The 25,109-nt window shown below is 36.4% G+C and overlaps 1 protein-coding gene across 1 annotated transcript; it reads left to right on the forward strand.

Moving 5' to 3' along the window:
* The first annotated feature begins 17,346 nt into the window (after window positions 1-17,346).
* On the forward strand, window positions 17,347-20,590 carry otpb (orthopedia homeobox b). Its single transcript, XM_073841207.1, has 3 exons — window positions 17,347-17,467; window positions 17,776-18,173; window positions 19,338-20,590. The coding sequence occupies exons 1-3, from the start codon at window positions 17,392-17,394 to the stop codon at window positions 19,845-19,847; spliced, it is 984 nt and encodes a 327-aa protein (XP_073697308.1). The 5' UTR covers window positions 17,347-17,391; the 3' UTR covers window positions 19,848-20,590.
* Window positions 20,591-25,109: the final 4,519 nt, after the last annotated feature.

Here is a 25,109-nt window from a genome sequence, read left to right on the forward strand (position 1 = left end):
GTGTTATGTAATATGTACAGTCGTGGCCAAAAGTTTTGAGAATGACACAAATATTAGTTTTCACAAAGTTTGCTGCTTTGTTTCAGTTGTTTTTGTGATGTACTGAAATATAATTACAAGCACTTCATACGTTTCAAAGGCTTTTATCGACAATTACATGACATTTATGCAAAGAGTTAGTATTTGCAGTGTTGGCCCTTCTTTTTCAGGACCTCTGCAATTCGACTGGGCATGCTCTCAATCAACTTCTTGGCCAAATCCTGACTGATAGCAACCCATTCTTTCATAATCACTTCTTGGAGTTTGTCAGAATTAGTGGGTTTTTGTTTGTCCACCCGCCTCTTGAGGATTGACCACAAATTCTCAATGGGATTAAGATCTGGGGAGTTTCCAGGCCATGGACCCAAAATGTCAACGTTTTGGTCCCCGAGCCACTTAGTTATCACTTTTGCCTTATGGCACGGTGCTCCATCGTGCTGGAAAATGCATTGTTCTTCACCAAACTGTTGGATTGTTGGAAGAAGTTGCTGTTGGAGGGTGTTTTGGTACCATTCTTTATTCATGGTTGTGTTTTTGGGCAAAATTGTGAGTGAGCCCACTCCCTTGGATGAGAAGCAACCCCACACATGTATGGTCTCAGGATGCTTTACTGTTGGCATGACACAGGACTGATGGTAGCGCTCACCTTTTCTTCTCAAAACAAGCCTTTTTCCAGATGCCCCAAACAATCGGAAAGAGGCTTCATCGGAGAATATGACTTTGCCCCAGTCCTCAGCAGTCCATTCGCCATACTTTTTGCAGAAGATCAATCTGTCCCTGATGTTTTTTCTGGAGAGAAGTGGCTTCTTTGCTGCCCTTCTTGACACCAGGCCATCTTCCAAAAGTCTTGGCCTCACTGTGCGTGCAGATTCGCTCACACCTGCCTGCTGCCATTTAAAAGTAATGCATTACTCCTTAAAAAAGTAACTAATTACATGTTTTTGCGTTACTTTTTAAATGTGGGCAGGGCTTGCTTGTTTGTTTTTGATATAAAAAGTTCTATTTTGGGCAAATGTAAAAGCCTTTTTGCACCAAAAGCCTCAAGCTTAGAGAAAAGTAAATTCACGTCTGTACAGTAGACCGCGGAAGAAAAAATGTCAACTCTTCAGCAAAAAAAAAAAAAAAAAAAAAAAAGAGGAAAACAAATGTTAGATTATCTTAAGTAATTTTTGCTCATTAGTATGAATGAACTGGATCATCAAAGGTTGGCAGCAAAGACATCGGTTAATAAAATGGGATTAAAAACATAAAAATATTTGTATTATTTAACATTTAATTATTGCATTGAATTTAACAGTTTTTATTCATTTTGAGGAACACTGTATCAGTTTTTTAGTGAGTGAGATGATAATCAATAAATGGGGGGTTGGGTAACTGGCGTTACTTATTTGAAAAAGTAACTCAGATATTTTCAATTAAAAAGTAATGCGTTACTTTAGTTACTTGGAAGAAGTTATATTATTACGTAACTTGCGTTACTTGTATTGCGTTAACCCCAACACTGGTGAGAACCAAATATTGTGAAATACTTTGACAACACACTGAGGACATTTGGCCAGCCTCACTACATAAAAAGGCTTATAAATCAGCCAAAATATGTTTTGATTTAAATCTAGTGTTCTGCACATGTTTTGTGATGGGTAAGTGTAGTGGTAGGGGTTGGGTTAGGTGATAGAAAATATCATTAACCTGACAGAAAATCAATGAAAGTTTATGCAATGTCCTCACTAAGTTAGCAAAACAAATGCATGTACGTGTGTGTGGACAAAATAATGTGAACTAGGGCATATTTTTTATTTTACCACCAATTTTCCTTTAATATAGTTTTGACCTTCTTATAATAGATTTGTATTCATATCAAATTCTGAATAATCTACTCTTGTTGAATGTTGAATCAGAATATCTGCCATTGTTTCAGATGTTGGAGGAGGCTGGAGTTTGGACTGCTCACTCTTCTCTCTAAAAATATCCAGAGTGGATTAATAATAATCAAGGTCTGGCCGGGACAGATGTTTAAGTTCATCTTGGTGCTCCAGCTGTCAAGGTTTTATGATTATAACACCATCTTTTTTGCATGTTAGCATTAGTGTCTGTGGTTACATTTTTAGAAACAGCTTTTATGGGTGTTGATATGAAAGTTGTCTCGATAGATAGATAGATCTATTTTATATTTTCACTTTAACAATGTAATCAATATTCTGTTTATTAAAGCCAAATATGAATGTCATCAAATTAGTGTTTTTAAGAATTGCACATTTATTATTCCAAAATAACAAGACAGTAACAATTTAAACAATAGATTTAATTTGTTCAGCTATTCTTTTTAACAGTTAGCTTTGAACTATTTTGGAATTTTTCAGATAATCAGTCATTAAAGCTTGGCATATTGCTCATAGATGGAGATTTACTTTAAATTTTAACAAGCTGATTACTTTTTAAAAACTCCAACAGATCATGTTTTAATGCCATTTTAAGTTTTATTTTGATGTAACAAAGTTGTTATATCTAAATGTTTGAGTTGTTTACTTACATTTTTTTATTTGTCTTCCCATTAATGCTATTATATTGTTCATTCAAAGTGATTCATGTAATTTCATTCTCAATTACCCCCCAACAAACTCACTGCATGCTTTAAGGGGGTCTGTTAAAACTCAATGGGCTCAGGGGAGACAAGAGAGACGTGGACTCCCTCTGTAACTTTACCTGCTGGTGTTGCTGTTAGACAATGTTTCTTTTAAAAAAAAATTGTGATTTATATTGCCATTGTTTTATTTTTGTACTATGAATTTTTCTCATCCAATATTTTGAGGAGGCACTGCCTCCCTTAATAGATAGATATTTAGTGTTCGCTTTTTTATTGTATATACACTAAACGTCACATTGAGCAATAGTTATCATTTACAATGCATATTCTATAAAACAATGAATAATCCAACCTTTTGTATTTGAATGCATTGTACAGTTTTGTATTAAGGCGGTTTCTCATTAGCAGAAGGCACAATTAGTGATAAACTAGCCATAGCGGCCCGACTCATTAGATGCTGAAGCTTTATTTAAAATTTGAGCAGTGCCTTGTTTCCACTCTATTCTCCACCATATGTATGCATTAATTAGAGAACTGTGGAGGAGGAGTGGATTGCCGCGTGTGTATTTATGTGCAAGCATGAATGTGTGTGTGAGAGCTAGGCAGTGTGTATGATGTTTCGTGTTTCGCTTCAGTTCTACCCCCTATAACTGAGGATCTAATCAATCTGCTGGCTATTAAGTTTCTTAATTGATAATGCATACAAATTAAGCTGAGTGCTGTTACTTTGGAGACTTCGAGCAGGTGATTTTAGGCACCGGTCCAAATGGACTTTTAAAGCAGTTAGCGTCAGACTGAATCTATCTGGCTCAAGATGAATCCATACCACTGAGCTGAGGCTAGAAACAGAATCTTTTCACGTTTGCTTCAATGGTTCGATTCAGTTAGGCTATACAACACCAAACACATCTAGATGAATCCAGTGCTTTTTAGTGCACTGTGGAAATCACAAAGCAGAAAATAGTCTGTTTACCTTTAAAGTATGTATGGAAGTAGCACCATATATTTTCTTGTGAAAATAGATTATCAAAGTAGGATGGTGACTTAGTTTTATAAAGTTTAGGGTGACTGTACGTCACCAAAGAGAAGTCTGGCGTTTCACTCAGAGATTGAGTTTTTTTATGTATATGCATCAATGAATTGCTCACAACAGGATTAACATGTTTTAAAAAAATGAAGTGAGGTTTCATTAAAATGAGGAGGATCCTGAATGTTATTTGCCTTCTGTACATTTCACCATAAACATGCTAAATCATTTTGCACATGATGTTGTTCATAAAATATGTACATATAATCAACACTTTACTATCACATCTCCTGCTCAGAATCCATCAAAACTGTCTCTTCATGCAAATTAGACAAAATAAACATTAACAACTCACAACCAGCAAGCATAAATTAGGCAGACAAACCTGAAATGACAGTTACCATCAGCATGATGAGTCATAAAGACAAAATAATGATCCAAATATTCAGCCATCTTTATGGCTGATCTGGGGAAAAAACATTCCATTAATCTGACACTTCATTAGGAACACACTTATTTGGAATGCTAAATAGTTTTGGCAATGGAAAAAATGGAATTCACAATTCACCACCACGGAACAATAGAACTACTTGGGAGTTAAATCTGACATGATCATATGTTTAATCATGAAAGGACTTTCGTAATCTCTGCTGTTAAAATGCCATGCACACATCTGCTTTTCGAGTGTCTTGGAGAAATGTCTGCTTCTTATGTAATGTGTCTGTTAGCAGAATGAGCGCAAAAACACTTGTGTCTTCATGATTCCTCGATGTCATTTAGATGTTGATATGTTCCTCATTTCAGAAGCAGAGGTTGGACATGATGGAGCCACTTGTTGGATCATTTCTGAGTGCTGGTCTGCCTTTTGGTCTCCATCCCCCCCCGAGACAAACGGACCTACAGGCATGCCAAACTCATTCTCTGATCAACACAATCTGATTTGGTCAATTTTGCCACATAGGACACATTCTCTATTACAGAGATAAATAGCTTTGGGCCAACTGTCGACCAAAACTTGTAAGCTAATAAATTATTCCAATTTCTCCCAATAGATTTCTCTAGAGACAGCCAGGGGAAATACACTTTTTGATTAGTGAAGTTACGCATGTGTGTATGTGTATGTGTGTGTGTGTGTGTGTGTGTGTGCATATATTTTTGTGTCTGTGACACACAGATATGTCATCTTTGATTAGAACCATAGCTTCTCAGGTGGATGTTGCCTGAAGTGCTGTCATTTTGTAATGAACAGACAGAGGTTGGATTGGCCCACCTCTCCCAATCTGGAAATGGTGGGAAAATCTTCATACTATATTCTACATGGACACAAAGACATTTGGCTGAATATTAATGCCCGCTGTAATTAAGTATGCCACGCTCATCGGCTTTGATAACAAAAATACAAACCATAATTATATCAATAATACAGCAGTGTTTAGTCTTCAAGCAAGATCAATATTTGTGTTGCAATGTTAATCCAGTGCAACATCATTGTCGCATCAGTTATGATATCCCTAATGGCTCTAGACTTGCATTTACAATTATGTCTGCGTCCTTGCAAGATATTTTCTTAATAAAGTGCATGCACTTTGTAAGTGGCAATTACCTTACAGTTCATCCATTCAAAGTTTGTTAATAGTTCATCCAAAATGAAAATTAGTTTTTTCATCATAACATATTTGGAGAAATTTAGCATTGAAGGCATAGTTCTCCCAAAAATGAAAATTCTATCATTAATTATTCACCTTCGTGTCATTTAAAACCCGTAAGACCTTGGTTCATCTTTAAAACACAAATTAAGATATTTTTGATCAAATCCGCAAGCTTTCTGATTCTGCATAGACAACAATGCAACTGACACGTTCAAGGCCCAGAAAGGTAGTAAGGACATTGTTAAAATAGTCAATGTGACATCAGTGGTTCAATCAATAATTTCATGAAGCTACATAAATACTTTTTGTGTACAAAGAAAACAAAAATAACTTTCAACAATTCAAATTCTGCAATTTCTTCTCTTCAACATGCGTTCACAAGAGTACAATGACGCAAGTGTTTGGTGCTGCTGACGCGTTCTGACAGTAAAAATAAGACAAAAATGTGTTATTTGTGTTGCAAAGTTGAACAAAGGTCTTAAGGATTTGGAGCAACATGAGGGTGAGAAATTATGACAGAATTTTAATTTTTGGGTGAACTATCCCTTCACTTGCTCACCAGTGGATCCTCAGCAGTGAATGGGTGCCATCAGAATGAGAGTCCAAAGAGCTGATAAAATCATGACAATACTTAACAAGTAATCCACACGCCCTCAGTTTATCAATTAACTGTTCTTTAGAAGTGAAAAACTACAAATATGTCATTAAGACATTTTACCCTTACGGAAATTAACCATGATTATTGTGGTAAATCAATGGTAACCTCAAACTAATCACGGTTTTGCTACACTAACATACCCTTACGTCATTCCAAATTTGTAAGACTAAGTAATTAATGACAGAATTTTCATTTTTGTTACACTAACTATAGTTTAACCATGGTATTTGTAGTAAAACTGAGGTTATACAAATGGTAATCAATCCACCAAAAAAACATGGATACTACAGTTTTACTATAATAAAATCATGGTTAATTTTCATAAGGGTAGCTTTACGCTGTTGCTTCCAGCCAAATTATGAGAAGTCCTCTACGCTTCCGCTTGGGAAAAATTCCATCTTCAGTTGTTTTCTCACTTCAAAATCTACTGACATATGTGACCCTGGACCAAAAAAAGTCACAAGGGTCAATTTTTTGAAATTGTGATTGAAACAAATAAGCTTTCCATTGATGTATGGTTTGTTAGAATAGGGCAATATTTGGTGGATACAACTATTTGAAAATCTGGAATCGGAGGGTGCAAAAAATCAAAATATTGAGAAAATTGCTTTTAAAGTTGTCCAAATGAAGTTCTTAGTAATGCATATTACTAATCAAAAATTAAGCTTTGAAATATTTACGGTAGGACATTTACAAAATATCTTCTTTACTTATTATCCTAATGATTTTTGGTATTAAAAGGAAATCAATAATTTTGACCCATACAATGTATTTTTGGCTATTGCTAAAAAATATACCCGACCCGTGCTACCTACTTACTTGACTGGTTTTATCGTCCAGGGTCACATATTTGTTTAGAACTGTTTCACTTTCAAAGGCATGATATTTACATATATTTCTCTCCTGATTCAGATGAGACTATTTTTCCACAATAACAAAATTGGCCTGTTGCGCATCTATGCATCCTCCTGCTGGTGGTGTTAACTCACTAACTGCCTTGAACTATAATGGCTTAAACCATTACATCTAATAACAATATTTCCATATAAACAGCGGTCGCACTGAGCATGAACACACAGATCATTTATCAGCCGCTCGGTGCCCTAAATTATTACGTCTCCAAACTTTCGAACAAGGTCAAGGAAATTCAAATTGTAAATTGAACTTTGAAGGGTCAGCGATTTTTACTTTCCCTATTCATCTTCTCTCACCTTCTAACTTTGAGCCCAGGAGTGCATGATAATTGCATTTCAGTGGGTGGCAGAGTTTCATTATGTCTTCCTATCTTCTGCTCGCATGTGTAATTTAGTCAGGTCTTTGGAGAACTACGTAAAGGCAGGACTGCTTTAAAGAGAAGTTGTTACGTCTCGCAAATGAGCTCTATTTGGTGATAGCGATGTTTCCTTCTGCGTGGCCAATTTAGGCGAAAAATATGATTTTCACTTCACATAAACTGAATGGCAGATCTCAATGAGGTTGTTAGTCTCTGATGTTCAGCCGACACTCCAGACAAAGCATTTAATAACACAGACACTGCCATTCTGAGCCAATGAAAAACCTTATTTGTCTTCCCACTTCAGAAAAACTCCACCACCACCTCCGGCAGCATAATACAGCAAGTGTATGTGTTTGCAAAGATATACATGCGAGCCTGCGCGTGTGTGAGAGCGTGTGTGTGTGCGCGCCTGTGTGCAAAGAGCAAAGCAACCAGCTGGGTTGTAGGGGTAATAAAGAAGGAGAATCAATAGGGCATGCAATGGAGCCAAGGTGCTGCCATTTATCATGGCGCTTCTCTGACTCCAATCATTCATCAAGCTCAATGAGGCAGCAAATAGGAAAATGACTATTTGTATCAAACACATCTGCACTCATCCACTGAGGTATTTTATTCCCATTAACTTCCAAAGTAAAATACCCACTTTTTCAGCTGCTGTGTACCTGCGTGTACAGCCGTCCAAGTGTGTGTGTGCGTTTTCATATTTGCGCAGTTAGTAGTAAGACAGCTTACATTGTGGGAATATTTAGCGCTGCATTCCTTTGCACATGCATCTGTCAAAGCATCACTTATCAGCTCATCCACCTCCCCAATCTGACCATACGCATTTATATATTTTGTGTCCCTAACAGCATTTTTAACTCGCGCTTTAACAGGTTACATTTTTCTATTGCTACGTCTCTCTCTCTCTCTTTCTCTTTCCAGCAATGAATGTCTCGAAAATCAAGTAAATATGCATTTCATTAAAATTTGATAGTCTCTCATTTTTGTTCATAAATGACCATTCGGGGACGTACTAGATGTTCATTTCCATTGGCCAGGGCTGCATCAGATGTAAATGGGTGGATTAATGTAATTATGGTGTAATATGCCATGAAATAGTAGAGTCATTATCTCGGCTCTTTTATGAGGTGTCTGTGGATACAGGATTCTGAGGGATTTCTTTTGCTGACAAATGACATAATTGCATTTGTTGTTTTAGGCTGTTATGATAATAAATGTAATATTGCCCACTAAGACATAAAAATAGTTATTCATAGGGATTTTAAAGAATTGTTTGCACAAATAGTAAGCAGTTTGTTTAAACTCGACTGGCTGGCTTGTTTTAAATTTTGCATCAGATATTTGTACAGGGCATGTCTTCACATCCAATATAGGATTATTTTATTCAATTGATTCTAAAGGCTTGTGCTTTGTTTGTGCATAGTCTAATCGTGATTTATTGCATAGACCCTAAATCAATTTCAATCACTGTTGAAAAAAAAATACACATAAAATACAATTAATGACCTAAACTTGAGGCTTTGCTTTGTCTTTGGTAATTGAGGGGAAAAGCAAGGTAGGATCCAAATGGACATTATGGGATTCTCATTTGACATTCACTTAAAAACTGTGAACAAAACTTAAAGCAATAAGAGCCTGCAATGAAGTCTTTTCTGTGAAGACACTATATTTATTTAAGTCTAATTATCATATTTGTCTCACATTCTTTCTCTCACTCTGTAATATTTGATTGTCTTGTTACCTGCTGCATAGTTTAGTAACCACATTAACCACATCCAAATGAATTTGCAATATGTGACCCTGGACCACAAAACCAGTCTTAAATAACACAGGAATATTTGTAGCAACAGCCAAAAATATATTGTGTGGGTCAAAATTACAAATTTGTCTTTAATGCCAAAAATAATTAGGATATCAAGTAAAGATCATGTTCCATTAAGATATTTCGTATATTTCATACCGTACATATATCAAAACTTTTTGGTTAGTAATATGCATTGCTAAGAACTTCATTTGGACAATTGTCTCAATATTTAGATTTTTTTGCACCCTCAGATTCCTGGATTTTCAAATAGTTGTATCTCGGCCAAATATTGTCCTAACAAATAATACATCAATGGAAAGCTTATTTATTCAGCTTTCAGATAATGTATAAATAAATTTCGAAAAATTGACCCTTATGACTGGTTTTGTGGTCCAGGGTCACAAATAATATACCGCATTGTATAATTTTATAACATATTTATTTTATGATGAGCCAATCTTGAACGGTTTTCCAAAACACTCATATATCTTGCAAATATATATTTGCTTGCACAGAATCAGCACATTTCATGTACAAATTGTACAAATAAACCCTAAAATTCCTGCATAATGCTGTTATTGTTCGTCTTTGATCAGTTTGTAGTGGTGTGCAGTGCTTACCTGAATTAAAAATAATTTGTGTTTGAATTTGCTATGTCTGTCACAAATATTCCAAATTAGCCAAGTAATTATTTGATAGTCCCAGCAATTACTATATAAATGGTTAAATTTGGAAGTCTAGGGTGGCTAATTGATCCAAATTTGATGTTTTGCATATTTGCATAATGAGGAAATTGATAGAAAATTGTGTTCATTCATTTGTGAAGAATCCTATGAATTTTATGAATTCGAAAGCCGTCCGTCGACTGTGAATTGCTTGCTGATCGCTGGGAAAACTGGCCTCATGCCAAGTTCACAGTCACACGGATGGACCTTAATATAACCAGCCAGTGTTATGCATGTTAAACATAAGATCGAAATAAATTATATTTTCTAATGTACATATTATTGTACATTTTTACACGCAATGTCTGCAAATTCACAGTCTGTGTGTCCTACAGTCTTTTTTTTTCCAAATGCATGCTGCAGCTCCTGACTAAACAAACTGCACACAGAGACGTACTCATGCGTGGCCGCTCTGCCCTCATAAATACAGAACAGGCAGAGGTGATGTCTCCATTTCACACACAGGCCACAGACACAATATGAGACCCTGTATTGCAATTATTTCGCCTCTGGTTTTGACGGTAAAGATGAATTGCCAGTTCATCCTATCATTGTTTTAGTGGCCGCTTAATGCCAGTTGAAATACTTATAACACATAATGACTTTAGCACGCTGGCAACAATAACGGCATGAGCGGGAGTAGATTTATCACAACAATTCATAGCAGGAAATTTCTCATCAGGCCTAATTACTCATTACTCATGCTCTGGCCCTTTCCGTTTTATACAGTCAAACCAAAATTTATTCAGACACCTTTAACATTTCTCACATTATCACAGTTTATTTGCTATAGTTTAGAAAATGGTAAAAATATGACAAGAACTCAGAGTTAAACTGTGTCAGAACAAATTCATCTTGATAATGTCTGGTCATTTTGATAGAAAGGTATGTAATGGATTACAATCAAGCACAAATTCAGACAACTGTTAGTATGACAATATTTACATAACTATCAATACTTTGTTGACCAATTACCAAGCAATGCTTAAATTTGTTCAGCCTGCATTAGGTCGCATTAGAAAATAAAGAAAAAACACTTAAGCAAAACATGGTCAGGTCAAAGTGTCTGAATAATTTTTGTGGTCTCAAATTTTTATAAAGTTACTGGTAGTCCACTGTATGAAGGATTTTTGGGTATAATATGTCACAGTTTACTTTATTTTGCTATCCTCACATAATTAAAATATAGTGTCCTGCACCCACTAGTAAAAAATAGCAAAAATTATATCTGATTTCTGAATAATTTTTGGTTTGACTAAATATGAAATGTCCAGGAAAATAGACCAATGAATACAAACAAAACTTGAGTATGAATTTGTTTATATTCTTAAGAATCGTCTTGGCCACTATTACAAATAGTAACCTATCTTTGATTTTTGACTTGAAGTATTTTGGTGTAGGCCTATGCTTAGATTTTGGAAGCCTACAACTGGCCACCAAAATATTAGGATCTTAGCACTCTAAATAAGATGTCTGATGTAGTTTATAGCGTGTGATAATGTCCTTCAGGGGCTCACTAAATCATTTCATGATCTGTTGCCTGTTGGCCTCATCCGACAGAAAAGGGCGAAAATGGCTGTGGTGCATCGCTCCGAAAGTATAAAAGAGATGAAGGTAAGGATATTAAGTGACTCTATAGAACATCCAGGGCACAACAGAATGATTGATGGCGGGACAATGTGAGAGCTCGTGGACAGAGGACCCTTGGAGAGGCAGAAAAAGCCATCTCCAGCCTGGTGTGCTTGCGCGGTCTATTTGTATGAGTAATCAGTTGAGCTCCCTACTCTGTCAGTCCTGTTTACTCACTGATTCTCTCAACAAGACAGTCATTGACACGGGATAGATGGGGATAGTCTAGCAGAGAAACCGGCGGCTTTAAAGAGGTTAGGGTTACGCTGGAGTCTCCAGACCCAAGGTGCACTATATTACACAATGTAATACCTGACCATTTATTTGAATTGTGAGATTGTATGTGATTTCCTTATGTACTAGGAGTGTGTGTGTGCGTGTGTGTGTGTTAACTAGACTGGCTGCAGGTGTCACAATGGTTCATTTCCACCAGCTGATGCCCTGCTCTTCTGGCCGTAACCGCAGTAACATTCTCTCCCCTTTCCGAACGTCACTAATTGCTCTTCCACAGTCAAACACACATGCGCACTAATGGTGTAATTGATATTCAGACAGCGCTCTCTGCGAGGACACCAGGACTGCATTTAGATGTGTTCTCTTGGTTCTCTTTTTCGTTCATATTGGTTGCCCGAAGAACCACGCTGGGTTTGAGTTAAAATATGCTCACAGAGAGCTGTCATTTAAGCGGCATGTCAAGTGCAACCGCCTCTCTGCATTTATGCGGCCTGACTGTACTTTGTTGTTTTGTTATCAGCATGTAGACTCGCTGAGGCCTGAGATGTGAGGTAAAGTTCGTTTTCCAATGTAGTAGTTTGAAGTAACTCTTTTTAACTATTACTAAGGTGTATGTTTGCGCGCTGTCCTATATTTATTTTATTTATATAAGTCTTGGTCGTATGAAATCTCGCCACCCCCTGGTTGTTTCGTGCGCTAGAATAAGCCACTCATCCAGTTTTCCCTAATCACGACAATTACTTCTGAATTATCTTCGGACCCTGACAGACGTTCCTTGTAACTCTCTTTTATTTTCAAACGGCCCCTAATCAGCGACTCTCATTACAATCGCTGATTAAACTGCAAATTATCCAGCAGCGCCAACAGTTCGCGCCTACCACCGGCTCGTTCAATATCAATTACACCGAGCAGCATGTCTGCAGCCTCCGGGAGCCTCCAAGTGCTTGATGGTGGCACTTATTAGTTTGGAAAACAAGGAAAATACTAATAATCAGGGGTCATGAGAAAAAAGAAGGACATGGAGGGATTATAAGGTGGCAATTAAAATGCTATCAATAGATGCGACATTCTTCTTTGCGCACATTTACTGTAGCCTTTAAAATTTAGTAGTAAACATACCTGTAGCTGTGTCTGTTAGGCCTACTTCATGTCAAGTAACCACTTCCAAAACAAGCGATTTACGATCTCAGAAGACTTCATCTTAGTCGTTTTTCTTTCTTTGCATTTTAATGCTGAAGAAAAAATTCCAGTTATGGCCTTTTAAATCAGCGCAGCGCTCTGGTTGTGTGGTCCAAATTCATTTATACTACCTTCAGATAAAATAACGTCGTGCTAGGCAATTACTTGGCAAATCATTTCTGTATGTCTCGGTGCAGTTATATGGATACAAATGAATATGTTCTTATTGAAGAACAAATGGGGTGAGAGAGTGGTATGGCGAAATGAAAGTATTGCTAAGCGCATTTCGAGCATTTACAAGTGGCGTTGTTAGTTTTCCTCCGTGATGTGCGCAGATGCAATATCGATTTTATTTTGATTACACAAAAATTGAAAATGAGCCCCAGATGAGCTTTGCTACAGGTTGCTGCAAGATGTCCCACAGGCCAACAAATAGGCCAATATTGGTTTGATAAAAGATAATATCTACTTTGTAAAGATTATGTACAGTTTTCAATATTCAAATAAGTATTCAATCGAAATAATATTGGTGACTCAATGGAAAATCTATGACTAGTTTTGGTTACAGAGGAGATCTTTTACTTTTAGAACGGGAGTGATGCATTTAGACTTCTAAAAAATATATGGATTGATTTATTTAATTAATATTCATTTACATTTCACAAAATACCAGAATTAAGCCAAATAATTGGTTGTGTGAAACTGATTTGGCCTACATCATATTCATATGGCTTTTGTGCCAGCAAAAAAGTGTACTTTGAATTAAAAAGCGACAAATCCTTTTGTATAAAAATAAAATAAAATGCCTCCGCTGGGGCAACTCCTTCGGCGTTTCTCAAAGCTGCAATAAATCAGCATGAGATATTCGTTTGGCGAGTTCAGCTTCGTATATGCTAACAATGACGACTGAAATTATTTGTAACTGACACAAAGTGTGACAAAGTATGTCAGGCTTTCTGAGCAAAGAACACACATTACTGAAGATCTGCCCCATAATGCACCTGACTAATGGCAGCTTGCCCACGCGCACTGCTGATTCCATGAAAAATGAATTTTGTGCTGTCATTCCGACAAGTTAGCAAGCAAATCCGGAAGGAAACTATTAGTGCGGAATCATTATCAATAGTGATATCTACAAACGCTATTAGAAAAATCAACCTGCAATTTATTCAATAGATGTATCTCGTTTGTGGGTAATTGATAAATAATCAAAATTTATCAGAGTAACCTGCACACATTTCAGTTACAATCAAGTAAAAGTAGACCATTTACCACCTGACTTGGTCCGAATTAGAGCTAAATTGACGATCAATTAATCTTGGAGGCGCTAGAGTTGTATTTTGTGGACAAGCAGCAGAGAAGTGGCAAATAAATGGAGTGGAGACAGGAGATTAGTGGAATGAGCAGAAAGGAGCTGAACCGCCTCGGTCTGTAGATAATGGGCTTGCAGCTGGGTCGCAAATTGCTGGATTTGTATCATCAGTATATGAGTCAAATAGTAGCCTTTATGATTTATCATACACAGTGTGAGGTGTTTTTTTAACTTTCAGGCGCAACACTGTAGTTCGAATCCTAAGCTTTTGGCATAACTGATAAAACGAGTAGCTTTAATTCAGTTCAAATAAGCATGGGTAAAGCTTCTGGTGAATGTAATGTAAACACATCAGTTTACGAATATATTTAACAATAGTTTTTACTCTTCGCAGATTCACTTGCACTTTTCTCCAATACTGATACATTATAAACATCACTGTTTTGAGAGATATATTACTTATAGCCTAATATATCTACTTGTATTGCTTTATGAAAATTATAAGACACATTCACATCGGGTTTTGTATGGAAGGGGTGTGGTTTGGCTCATTTAAGCATTACTGTTTCACTCTCGTCTTGCAATGTACAAGGTCAGTGAAACTAATTATTTTCAGTATTAATTTGCTGATGCATTAAATTGCATTAGCAGTGTGATTATGCTGGAATTTAATAATTACTAGCACATGTTCCCAATTTGGGCAAACTCAGAGTGACCACTGACCCAAGTCCTCCCTTCTCGCAAGCCACTTAAGGCCTTTCTTAAATGAATAATATCAGTAGGCCTATATGTATTGTCTTAGATATTAGTTACTACCCTATTCCTTTACTTGTTAAAAAATTAAACTGAGTTCAGTTCCATGCTTATTTTAAAAAATTACAAAATGTGATTTTTAAAATTGTATTTAATTTAAAAAACATTTTATTGTTTATATTGCTGTTCTACAGTTTAAGTTTGGTGTCAGAGTAAATCTGACTATGCTTCTTGCATATATTATAAGGCCCAGAGCTGTATCAGTAAAACAGTACTAAACCTTGCATTTGGACTTCGAGAACAAAGTTTTAGTGCAAACGTGGACATCGAAGTAAACACATTTTCATGTTTAGATGAGTGTCGTGCTTACCCCCAAAAGTCTCATTACGAACTGTAATGGAGGCCAGCCACTCCGTGACACACCAAAGCTCCATTTCATTACGGTAATCGCCGTCCAATGCTGATTATTTTATTTAGGGCCATAATTGTATTCTCCCCAGATTACTCACGTTGAAATCGGGTCCACATGGAGGGCACCGAGTCTAATCACAGTATGAGATGCGACGGGGGTCGCGTCTGCTTGAATGGAGGAGCCGTTGTGTTACTTTCCAATTCACTTATTTCACGGTATATGGTGAGCCCTTTGGACCTATTATACAACCTATGTCAAACCGCAATGTCACTTACACAAAATAAATAAGAATTCATCATGGATGGGATCGGTAAGTATCAACAGAAACTGTACTACGAAAATAATAAAATAACCTCCAGAAGCAAAGCATGTTAAAGCACATTCGAAATCATGTTTACATTTTATATATGAAAACTGCAACAATTATAGCCAATATTAATATTTATAATACTTATATTATTGCTTCTCTAATTGCAGTAAATTGTAAACGACAATCCTTCAAATAAGAAACCATTTGAACCTTGGAGCAGAGATATAATTGCATTATAATTGAGTCGATCACCAACTTGCAGGTCCAATAAAGAATGCGTACACTATAATTATAGGGTTAATAATAATAGTAATAATAATAATAGACAAATCTATTTTTTCCTCATGATATTATGTCTCAGAATTTATATATTTATTCATATATATAAAAAAACGCATGTCCTCCACCGCCGTGATTATGTAGATTATTTATTGTCTAAAATAATGCATTAATCTGAACGGATGTTTAGACCCATCTCTTGTTTTGATATTTAGCTGGATTCAAGCAATCAGAAAAGTACGCGACGACCCCAAAGTAGCTGTTGTGAAGATACAGAGCTTCTCAATGCCGATTAAAAGCTCAGAAGAGAAATATGATGGCATTTGTAGGGTCTTTAGTGATATTCGAGATTCCCACATCCTTTGTGTTTCTTAATTACTCTCAGTAGTCCTTGCCCGTGCACATTCATGCCACAAAACGAAGGGAGCACTGATTGATTACACAAAAATACGCTGAAAACTTGACAGCCTGGCGAATGTGCTTTCGCTGAATGGATTAAATTAGGCAATGTATGTCAGCGAGTTTGAATTAAATAAATCAAATTACTTGCGTCAGCGCTGATGAAACATCGATACAACTGAGGCATCAGTACGCACCAGTAGCCTGTTTCACTGCTTCACCTCAAGCCTTTACCGAAATAAATTAGAATTCTTCAAACATGATTTGTAACGCCTTCTCGCAATATATCTAAACACAGTTAAATCACCATGCATTATTCAGATTTCACTGTAATAATTGAGATGAAAGCTCATAGATTTGGCACTAATTACTTCAAATGCTTAATGGTCTTGAAAATGACTAGTTGGAAATGTACCTTGGATGTGTTGTTAGCTGCCTCAAAGAATTCATCGTTTTTGATAGATGGATTCCACTCAAATAAAGCTGTAACTCACATGAAGGTAGGCTAATAAAACAAGCTCACAGAACCCATAGCACCCATTCTCTTCACAAGAAAACAAGCAAATATAACCAGCGTTCTGCGTTCGATTCGCAAAGGGCCTCGAAAAGTTGGGCTACAACCAAATATAGGGAATTTACAAAAAGTGCCTCTTATTCCATGTATTTAAATACTGCATCCCAAAGACTAGATTTTCCCACCTTTTGCGAAGCCTCTTTTTACCAGTACAGAAAGATTTATTATTCACTGGTTATTTATTATTCACTGGTTATTTGCCATGATTATGAAGTCATTTAAAATGTATAGCTAATAAGGGGGCGACGCAATAAATCAGATTTGAAACGAACGAGAGCAACTGCAGATGAAGCCGGTTTGTGGATTTTAGTGGTTGGTTGTCTGACATTTTCAGCCCTCAATTCTGATTGGCTCCCTTTTGTGGAAGCTCACGGGCTCATCCAACTATTAAGCGCCTCCCAATCTCTCTAAAGAACAGTATAATACATGGAACCGCCTTTTTAAACGCACTGACGACTTTCCTTCATTTGAGCCCTATGCGCTTTTTAAAAGGGTTAAAAGTTGTAGAGTAGTTTGGGAAGCAGTTGTGACTCCAGCAGTGCGCAATGCTTTCTCATGCCGACCTCTTGGATACTCGCCTCGGTGAGTTATCGCCACCAAACTCCGGTCTTCAGCTCCACTGTAAGCTAGAGTATTTTTCAGTCTTTCAAACTGGTTATCTAATGTGACGACAAAATTGATATCTCAATCTGTTCTCATTTTACTTGCAATGTTTGTTAATTATCAGATAAATTAATTACACATTTTCCTCCATCAACTTGAGTTGATGGATTGCGATACTGTTTTTATAATTTTAAGTTTGTGCAACAAATATGTCAATACGTTTATAAATGTTCGAATGCATTTTGTTCTTTCTGTCTTTAATGTTAATAATTACAGCATGTTCTTGCCATTGGGAGAGAATGCTAAATTGTTTACTTGGTCCACAGGGATGAAGGATGCTGCAGCCGAGCTTCTCGGACACCGTGAGGCATTGAAGTGCAGACTAGGGGGCTCTGAATCTGGACACCCCGGCGATCTTACTTCGGCTACAGAAACTGTTGAAGGGACCACTCTGCTCCCCGGGGAAGACATAAGTAATGGTGGATCCAATCCTAATGGAATGCAGCAGGTCAACGCCAAAGACCAAGAAAAACAGCAACAGCAAAACTCGAATAATCAGTCGAGTGCCCAGCAAAACCAACAGAAACAGAAACGCCACAGGACCCGCTTTACTCCAGCGCAGCTCAACGAATTGGAAAGGAGCTTTGCTAAAACCCACTATCCTGATATCTTCATGAGAGAGGAACTTGCATTACGGATTGGTTTAACGGAGTCACGGGTTCAGGTGAGACTGAGAGTGGACCTGCTTATCTTTGAAATCGTAACGGAGCTTTTTCTAGCTGGTGATTAACACAGTTTAGAACAAACTGAACAAAATGATATGATGAAAGTAACAATTTTTTTTCTCTCTCTAAAGATCCGTAACCGTTGTTTGCAAAAATCGCGTGATAGCCTAGTATGTATTCCATATTCTCTCAAAACAATGTCAAATCTAAAATATAAATATCAATGCTGCCCGCCGCGCTTAGCCTATTAAAATGTAAAAAGATTTGCAATACTGAATGTGCAAAAATACTACTTAAAAATTCAAAAGAGAAAAAAAATAGTAGCTATATGTGCTCATTTTTTCTTCAAAGAAACATGACTTAAGCGTCAACAGAATTTTTGCTCTATCAGACAGAACGTATTCTATAACTAAATACGAATTGTCATTAACAGTAATATAAAATAGACGCAAATTAGTAAACAATAATACTAAGGCGTCAATAACCGGACATGACAATAATAATTCGTATGAACTAAGCACAAAATAGAAATGGGTAATATTTATTTTTGCTGCCTGTGAGTTTATTTTCACCAAGAATTGATTATGGTTCCATGATGAATTACTGAGGCCATCAAATTATTTGTCTCCTAGAATGTGCCATCAGCTATAACGACTTCATCGCCGGCTGCCTGCAAAACATTATAGAATTGCTTTGTCTGTCTGTTTTTATTTCTTTGAATTATTCCAACATATTTAAAGCATGGTTAGTTGTCCGTGAAGACAGTAGCCTAATTTTTAAAATGTTACATAGCGTCAACAAAAAAAAACAAGCAGATGATTCATAGGGTGCATGTTTATAAAACTCAGCATTCATGAAGAACCATGCTATCATTTACAATGGCTCAGTACTGCATTTAAATAAAGTTTTCCCCTTTATCGCGGAAAACGCATTGCAAGAAATTGTGCGGTAATCTATTACATATCTATTATATATCTTATGTTTTAATTTATTAGATTAATTTTATTTATTTAAACACTTAAAAAGAAATATTGTTATTTGCAGTTTAGTATAGCTAAATATTTAAATAAATAAAGTTGCAAATATAGACTGTATAACTATAATTTATACTCACCAACGAAATGTGTGATTTTCTAAGTGTTTGTTCTTGTTTTTATTTGCAGGTATGGTTCCAGAATCGACGTGCAAAATGGAAGAAGCGCAAGAAGACAACCAACGTTTTCCGGGCGCCGGGCACTTTGCTGCCAACACACGGTTTGCCCCAGTTTTCGTCTGCAGCCGCGATGGGCGACAGTCTCTGCTCTTTTCATGCCAACGACACGCGCTGGGCCACGGCTGGGATGCCTGGAGTCTCGCAGCTGCAGATACCGCCTGGCCTGGGCAGACAGCAGGCGATGGCACAGTCCCTGTCACAGTGCAGTCTCGGAGCCGGTCCCCCACCAAACTCCATGGGCCTTTCCAGCAGCTTATCGTCAAACGGTTCCGGTCTTCAGTCGCATCTGTATCAACCCACATTTCCAGGGATGGTGCCCGCTTCCCTCTCGGGTCCAACGAATGTGAGCGGCTCACCTCAGCTGTGTAGCTCCCCGGACAGTGACATGTGGAGAGGGACTAGTATCGCTTCCCTGCGCCGTAAAGCACTTGAGCACACCGTTTCGATGAGTTTCACCTAATTTGAGTATCCGAGACGTCTTTTCTGTCACTGCAAGCCCCAAGTATTCCTGAAAAACAGTCACGGAGCACTCAGGATATGAGGTTATAACTGTGAAATTACAAATTGGCAGCCTTACTGGATGATGGAATCCCAACAAACCCCAGACAATGCTTATATACAGCAGATGTAGACTCTAGTGATAGTTTCAATGCTTGAAATGTATGTAATTTATTTATGTGTTGGATTCGTTCATGTTTGTTTATTTTGTTTTCATAGCTATTGATTTTAATGACGGCGAGTTATTTATTTATTTATTTATGAGTATTTATTTGACTCTTCATTCATATATGAAGAAACAATTGCAAGCATATCTATTTATTTCGCTGATCGGTGATATTATTTTTAACTAAACTAAATGTAAAAGGACACGTTAATAAGGACCACATGTGTGCATGTACAGATTGTTTTAAGGCACGTACTACATGTTGGAGTGATTTCTTCAGGTACAGAACGCGTTGGATTAAGAGCCAATTTCCAAATAATCCGATTCAGATGCATGTAATATTTCAGACGGGATCGACAGGAAGTTGTTTACATAAATCAAAATGAACTTGAGTGTTTGTGTAGATAAGAAAAAAAATCTTGTTATCTGCTGGTATGTTTGTGATATGTTTTAACTTATTGTCTGTGCTTATTACTGAAATATGTTTTTTTGTAAATGTTTATCTTACCAAATTCAACAGAATTGGGAAGGTTTATGTAAGTGGGTGAATAAAATAATTTTAAGAATTTCAGCATGGTATGTGATCTCTATATAAGTCCAGAGGATTTTTGAAATGTAGCAAGTAAATGGATATTGCCAAATGATACAAGGAGGACTTTAAATGCAAAGTTTTAAAGATGAATGAGACAGAAACAAAAAATATATATCTCAAAATGAAAAACTGTTCACATATTTTAAGGTTATGGATGGATATCCAAACAAATGTTTGTCTGAAGTGATCTTATAATTTAGCAGACACTTTTTTTCTAAAGCAACATCTGGGAGAAAATGCTTTGCTCAATAGGGGCACTCAACAATGCTGCACTTTAGGAAAAGCTTGTCCAGATTTAAACCTAAAGGAATTTTACACTATCTCTAAAGAATTACTTGATATTTCGGTTGTCAATGGGAATAAATATTTTCCCCCTGACATTAAGTAAACAAAAACAAGTAAACAAAATTATCATAATATAAACATACATATATAAGAAATCCTGATGTTTGTTTTAAATTTTTGTATTTTTCTTCCCAATCAAGGATAATCATGGTTATTTGGTTAGTCAAAAAAAAAATATTTTTACAGAACTTCTGATATATTCTCACAACACTGAAAAGTGTGTGCAAAATGTTTTTATATATATTTTAAAATGTAATGGTTTAGATTGACACACATGCTTGATTTTAGTTAAGATAAAAAAAACACAATAATATAACTTAAAAATTCACTATTATAGAAATTAAAGGGATAATTCACCTAAAAATAAAAACACGTCATTTCAAACTGAAGAACCGAAGAACGTTATACAGGTTTGGAACGACATGAAGATGAGAAAACAACACTTTTAAAAAAAAAATAATAATAATTTTTAGGATAATAATATTCTTCTATGGAACCAGATAAAGATTTTACATCTCTGGGGAAAATGTACATACTCGTGGACATCTACCCTGGATCATTAGTTGGACAAAAAAACAAACAAAAAAACATTAATTTCAGATAATAACAATAAAATTTGTCCTTAAAGTTTTGGGGAAATATCAGACACATTACTCATGATCGTATACCCCTTGGCTTTACCTCTATAACAGTTAAACACACCAACATAATTACAGCTACAGTATATCTCACAACCCATTGTAAAGAGATTGCTTATGATAATGCACATTTCTACTGCATTCATAAATTCCACTTGCAGTAAGTCCATAGGGATGTAAGCTTATCTGCTTGTAACCCCTTGCAGACAAATATCTATAGCAAAATTGTAACCAATTAGTGTGTCATGTTTTTTTTTCTCCTGATCTCTGTGTGCGGTTTGAAACCGTTACCACTGGGGAGGCAGAACAGCCCACAAACATCTGCTTGATCTTTCCTCCGATACAATAGCCAGACTGTCTCCTATTTAGCAAAGATTCCTTACAACTGTGAGAAGAAACATCTACTGTCACTTTAGCAATGGCCTTCATCAATTGACAAAAGACCCAGACAGACCTGGACAAATGTAACCAGATATCAAATAATTACTGTCATGCCTACAAACATATAGTATAAAACATATGCTAGCCTACGCATCTAAACATCTTGGTAAACAGCAAAATTTCCACTCTCAGAGTGTCGCCCTGCATTGATGTGAGACTAATTGTCCCTGTAAATTTGCATATAAGATTTCATGAAACAATGGAAAATGTAGAATCTACACAATCCTCCCCTGATCATTCAACAGTCTCCATGTAGACATCCATCATCATCAGTTTTAGCATCTGCTCTGAGAGACCCTCTGCCTCTCTGATCCCCCTGCGAACGCATGCTCTGTTCACTGGTGTATTTCATCACTTTAAGCAAAACGCACAAGTGTCTCATGATTAAAACCAAATATAATGACAATTAGGAGATTCTTTAAATGGAATGAATGAGATTTTGTCAAAACTGTTCGTTGAAAAATCTACTTTCAGTTAATAGTCGGCCCTTAGGGCCACTGAAGACGTTCTCCTTATTCTTCATTTTTTAGAACATGGTCCCATGGATATGAGTATATGCTAATGAATCACTGATATATGCACAATGATGAGGAAATCTGAGTTATGAATGAAATGATGGATGCATGTGTATGTCCACTTTGGCCATGTATCTGATTTTGGTAATCAAAATACAAAAATGATGCCAAAATCTTACACAAAAAAGCATGAAGACAGAGAGATAAACAATGCACCTCTAATGCACATAAGCCATTCCTTGCTTTACTATATGTGCTCTTTATTCACCCAACCTGTCTACACTTGCCCTTGAGTTGCTCTGTCAGTGCATGGAAAGCACCTCACAGCCCCTGACAAGAGCAGCACTAAATCAGAAATCAGTGGCTGGCAGAGGAGTAAGCCACCATGAAGGTCACAGACATCAGCGGGATGCCATCTTTATCCACCCGGAGCACACATCCGTGACCAGCAGGAGGATTTTCCCCGTCTCAGACGGGACAGGCTGCATGCCATAATCTCAAAACGGCCTGGCTGAATTGAAATAGAGCTACGCAATAGAAAAGCAGAATTATTCATCCCATTCTAGGTGTAATATGTAAGTATTTACATGTGAGTTTAATATTTTTTAAGACATTTATGTTTGTCTGTTGTGTTTATTTTATTATTATTTTTTAAATATGTTTGTAAAAAAGAATGAGTTCATTTTATTCATTCTTAAAAATAAAATATAATTTTAAAAAATATTTTGAGAGTAAATTATCACAGTGAATAATAATCTGTATATTAAGTCAAATCTGGGTCATAATATTCTACATATTACAACAATAAATGTTATTATAGAAAACATTTTAAGGTGTTTGCCTTCTGTCGAATTGGGATTGTTTTCATCACATGTTAACATATCGCCATCTGCTGGTGAACTAGAGGGAATGTTTTGTGCACTAGATGCTACCACTGATCTATAATAGAGAACTGGATTGCTCATGACGTCATAAAAGTGAAGCCACCGCGCCGCCATATTAGTATTCCCTAGTATTCGCATTACGTTCCATTGAATGAATAGGAAACTATACGATTTTATTGAGAAAACATCACATTGCAAGTCAGTGTTTTTATACCTGAAGTCTCACTGTACATTTTCACAATGCAAACGTCCTAAGCATGTAAACGGTTAATGTTGGGAATTCCCTCTGCTTATTAAAAATGTACGTTCATAGCCTACATTACAGTCGCGTAAGTTACATCAGATAAACAAACATCATACGATCTCAGTACAGTTATTCACGGTTTATGTCATTTTGTTGTTTATATTCGTACAGTAGACTAACTGCATATTTCAACAATATTTAACAGTAACGTTATTCATTTTGAAGCAGGTAATGATTTGTTCGTTAAATTAATAATTAATTCAACATACACAGCATTTTACTCAGATGGAAACGGTAATGTTAGTAAATCATTACAGAATTTGCTGATCTGAAGAGTCTGAAATAGATGTTGCTCAATCAGGTACATTAAAAATACACACCATGACTCGGAGAACACCGCTGACTACAAATGGTACGGACTTAAAGACATAAGCTTTATTTCAAAGATTTGAATTTCAATATAACGAGCAATGTAGTAACAGAGACTTGTATTGTATTATTTACTGTATAATCGAATCAATTTCAGATACTAATACCAGATATAAGGTACTGTGTATTATTTCCTGTATAATTAGGTACATAAAGAAATATATTTAGTGTTGGATCAGTTACCTGTTTCTGCAAGTACGCAGCTGACACGCCCACCAAAACGATTTCAATATATCACTTATCCAGCCCGAAAAGACCATAAACATTCCAGAAAACATCTTAAGTAAAAATTAATTTACATACACATATGCTAAAAACTAATGCTGTGTGAAAGATACGCTTCAAATCGGGTGATTTTAGGTCAGCAGTTTACATGTGACTCAATGGCGCTCTCTGCAGGTAGGGAATAGTAAGATGGCGGATCGAACACTTCCGGTGGCTTCACTGCCTAACGGCAGTTTAGAACGCAATGAGCAATCCAGTCATTATATAGATCAGTGGATGCTACCTATTCTTTAGGAATAAATCAACTAGTTGCTGGAGTCTAGTATATGCATGGAGTTTTAATATGAAGGTTATTCTGAAATTAAAAAAAATACCTCATTTAAACTAAATTTAAACATTTAAAATTTTGACATTTTAAAATAGCTCGAATATTACAAGGGCAATACAGCGGTAGGCCTATTCATTTAATCGTTTCTAGCCTAGGCCTACTTTGTGTGGATTACTTCAGGCAGTACGTTAGGGATTCTTTTGACAAGGCTGTGTGTCTGATTTGTAAATTAATATTAATTAAACCAATAAAGTTTGCAGCACGTTTTTATGTGTTCTCATATCATTTCTCATTGTCCCCTATATTAAAATATCAACGGAAAACATATCGACGGAACATATCTGGCAGCGCCAGATTGTTATAACATTTACTGTATACATGAATGAAAAGTCAAATCCATCTAACAGCCACTCACTT

Source organism: Garra rufa, chromosome 5 (genome assembly GCF_049309525.1).
Source record: "Garra rufa chromosome 5, GarRuf1.0, whole genome shotgun sequence".
In the NCBI taxonomy this organism is placed as follows: domain Eukaryota; kingdom Metazoa; phylum Chordata; class Actinopteri; order Cypriniformes; family Cyprinidae; genus Garra; species Garra rufa.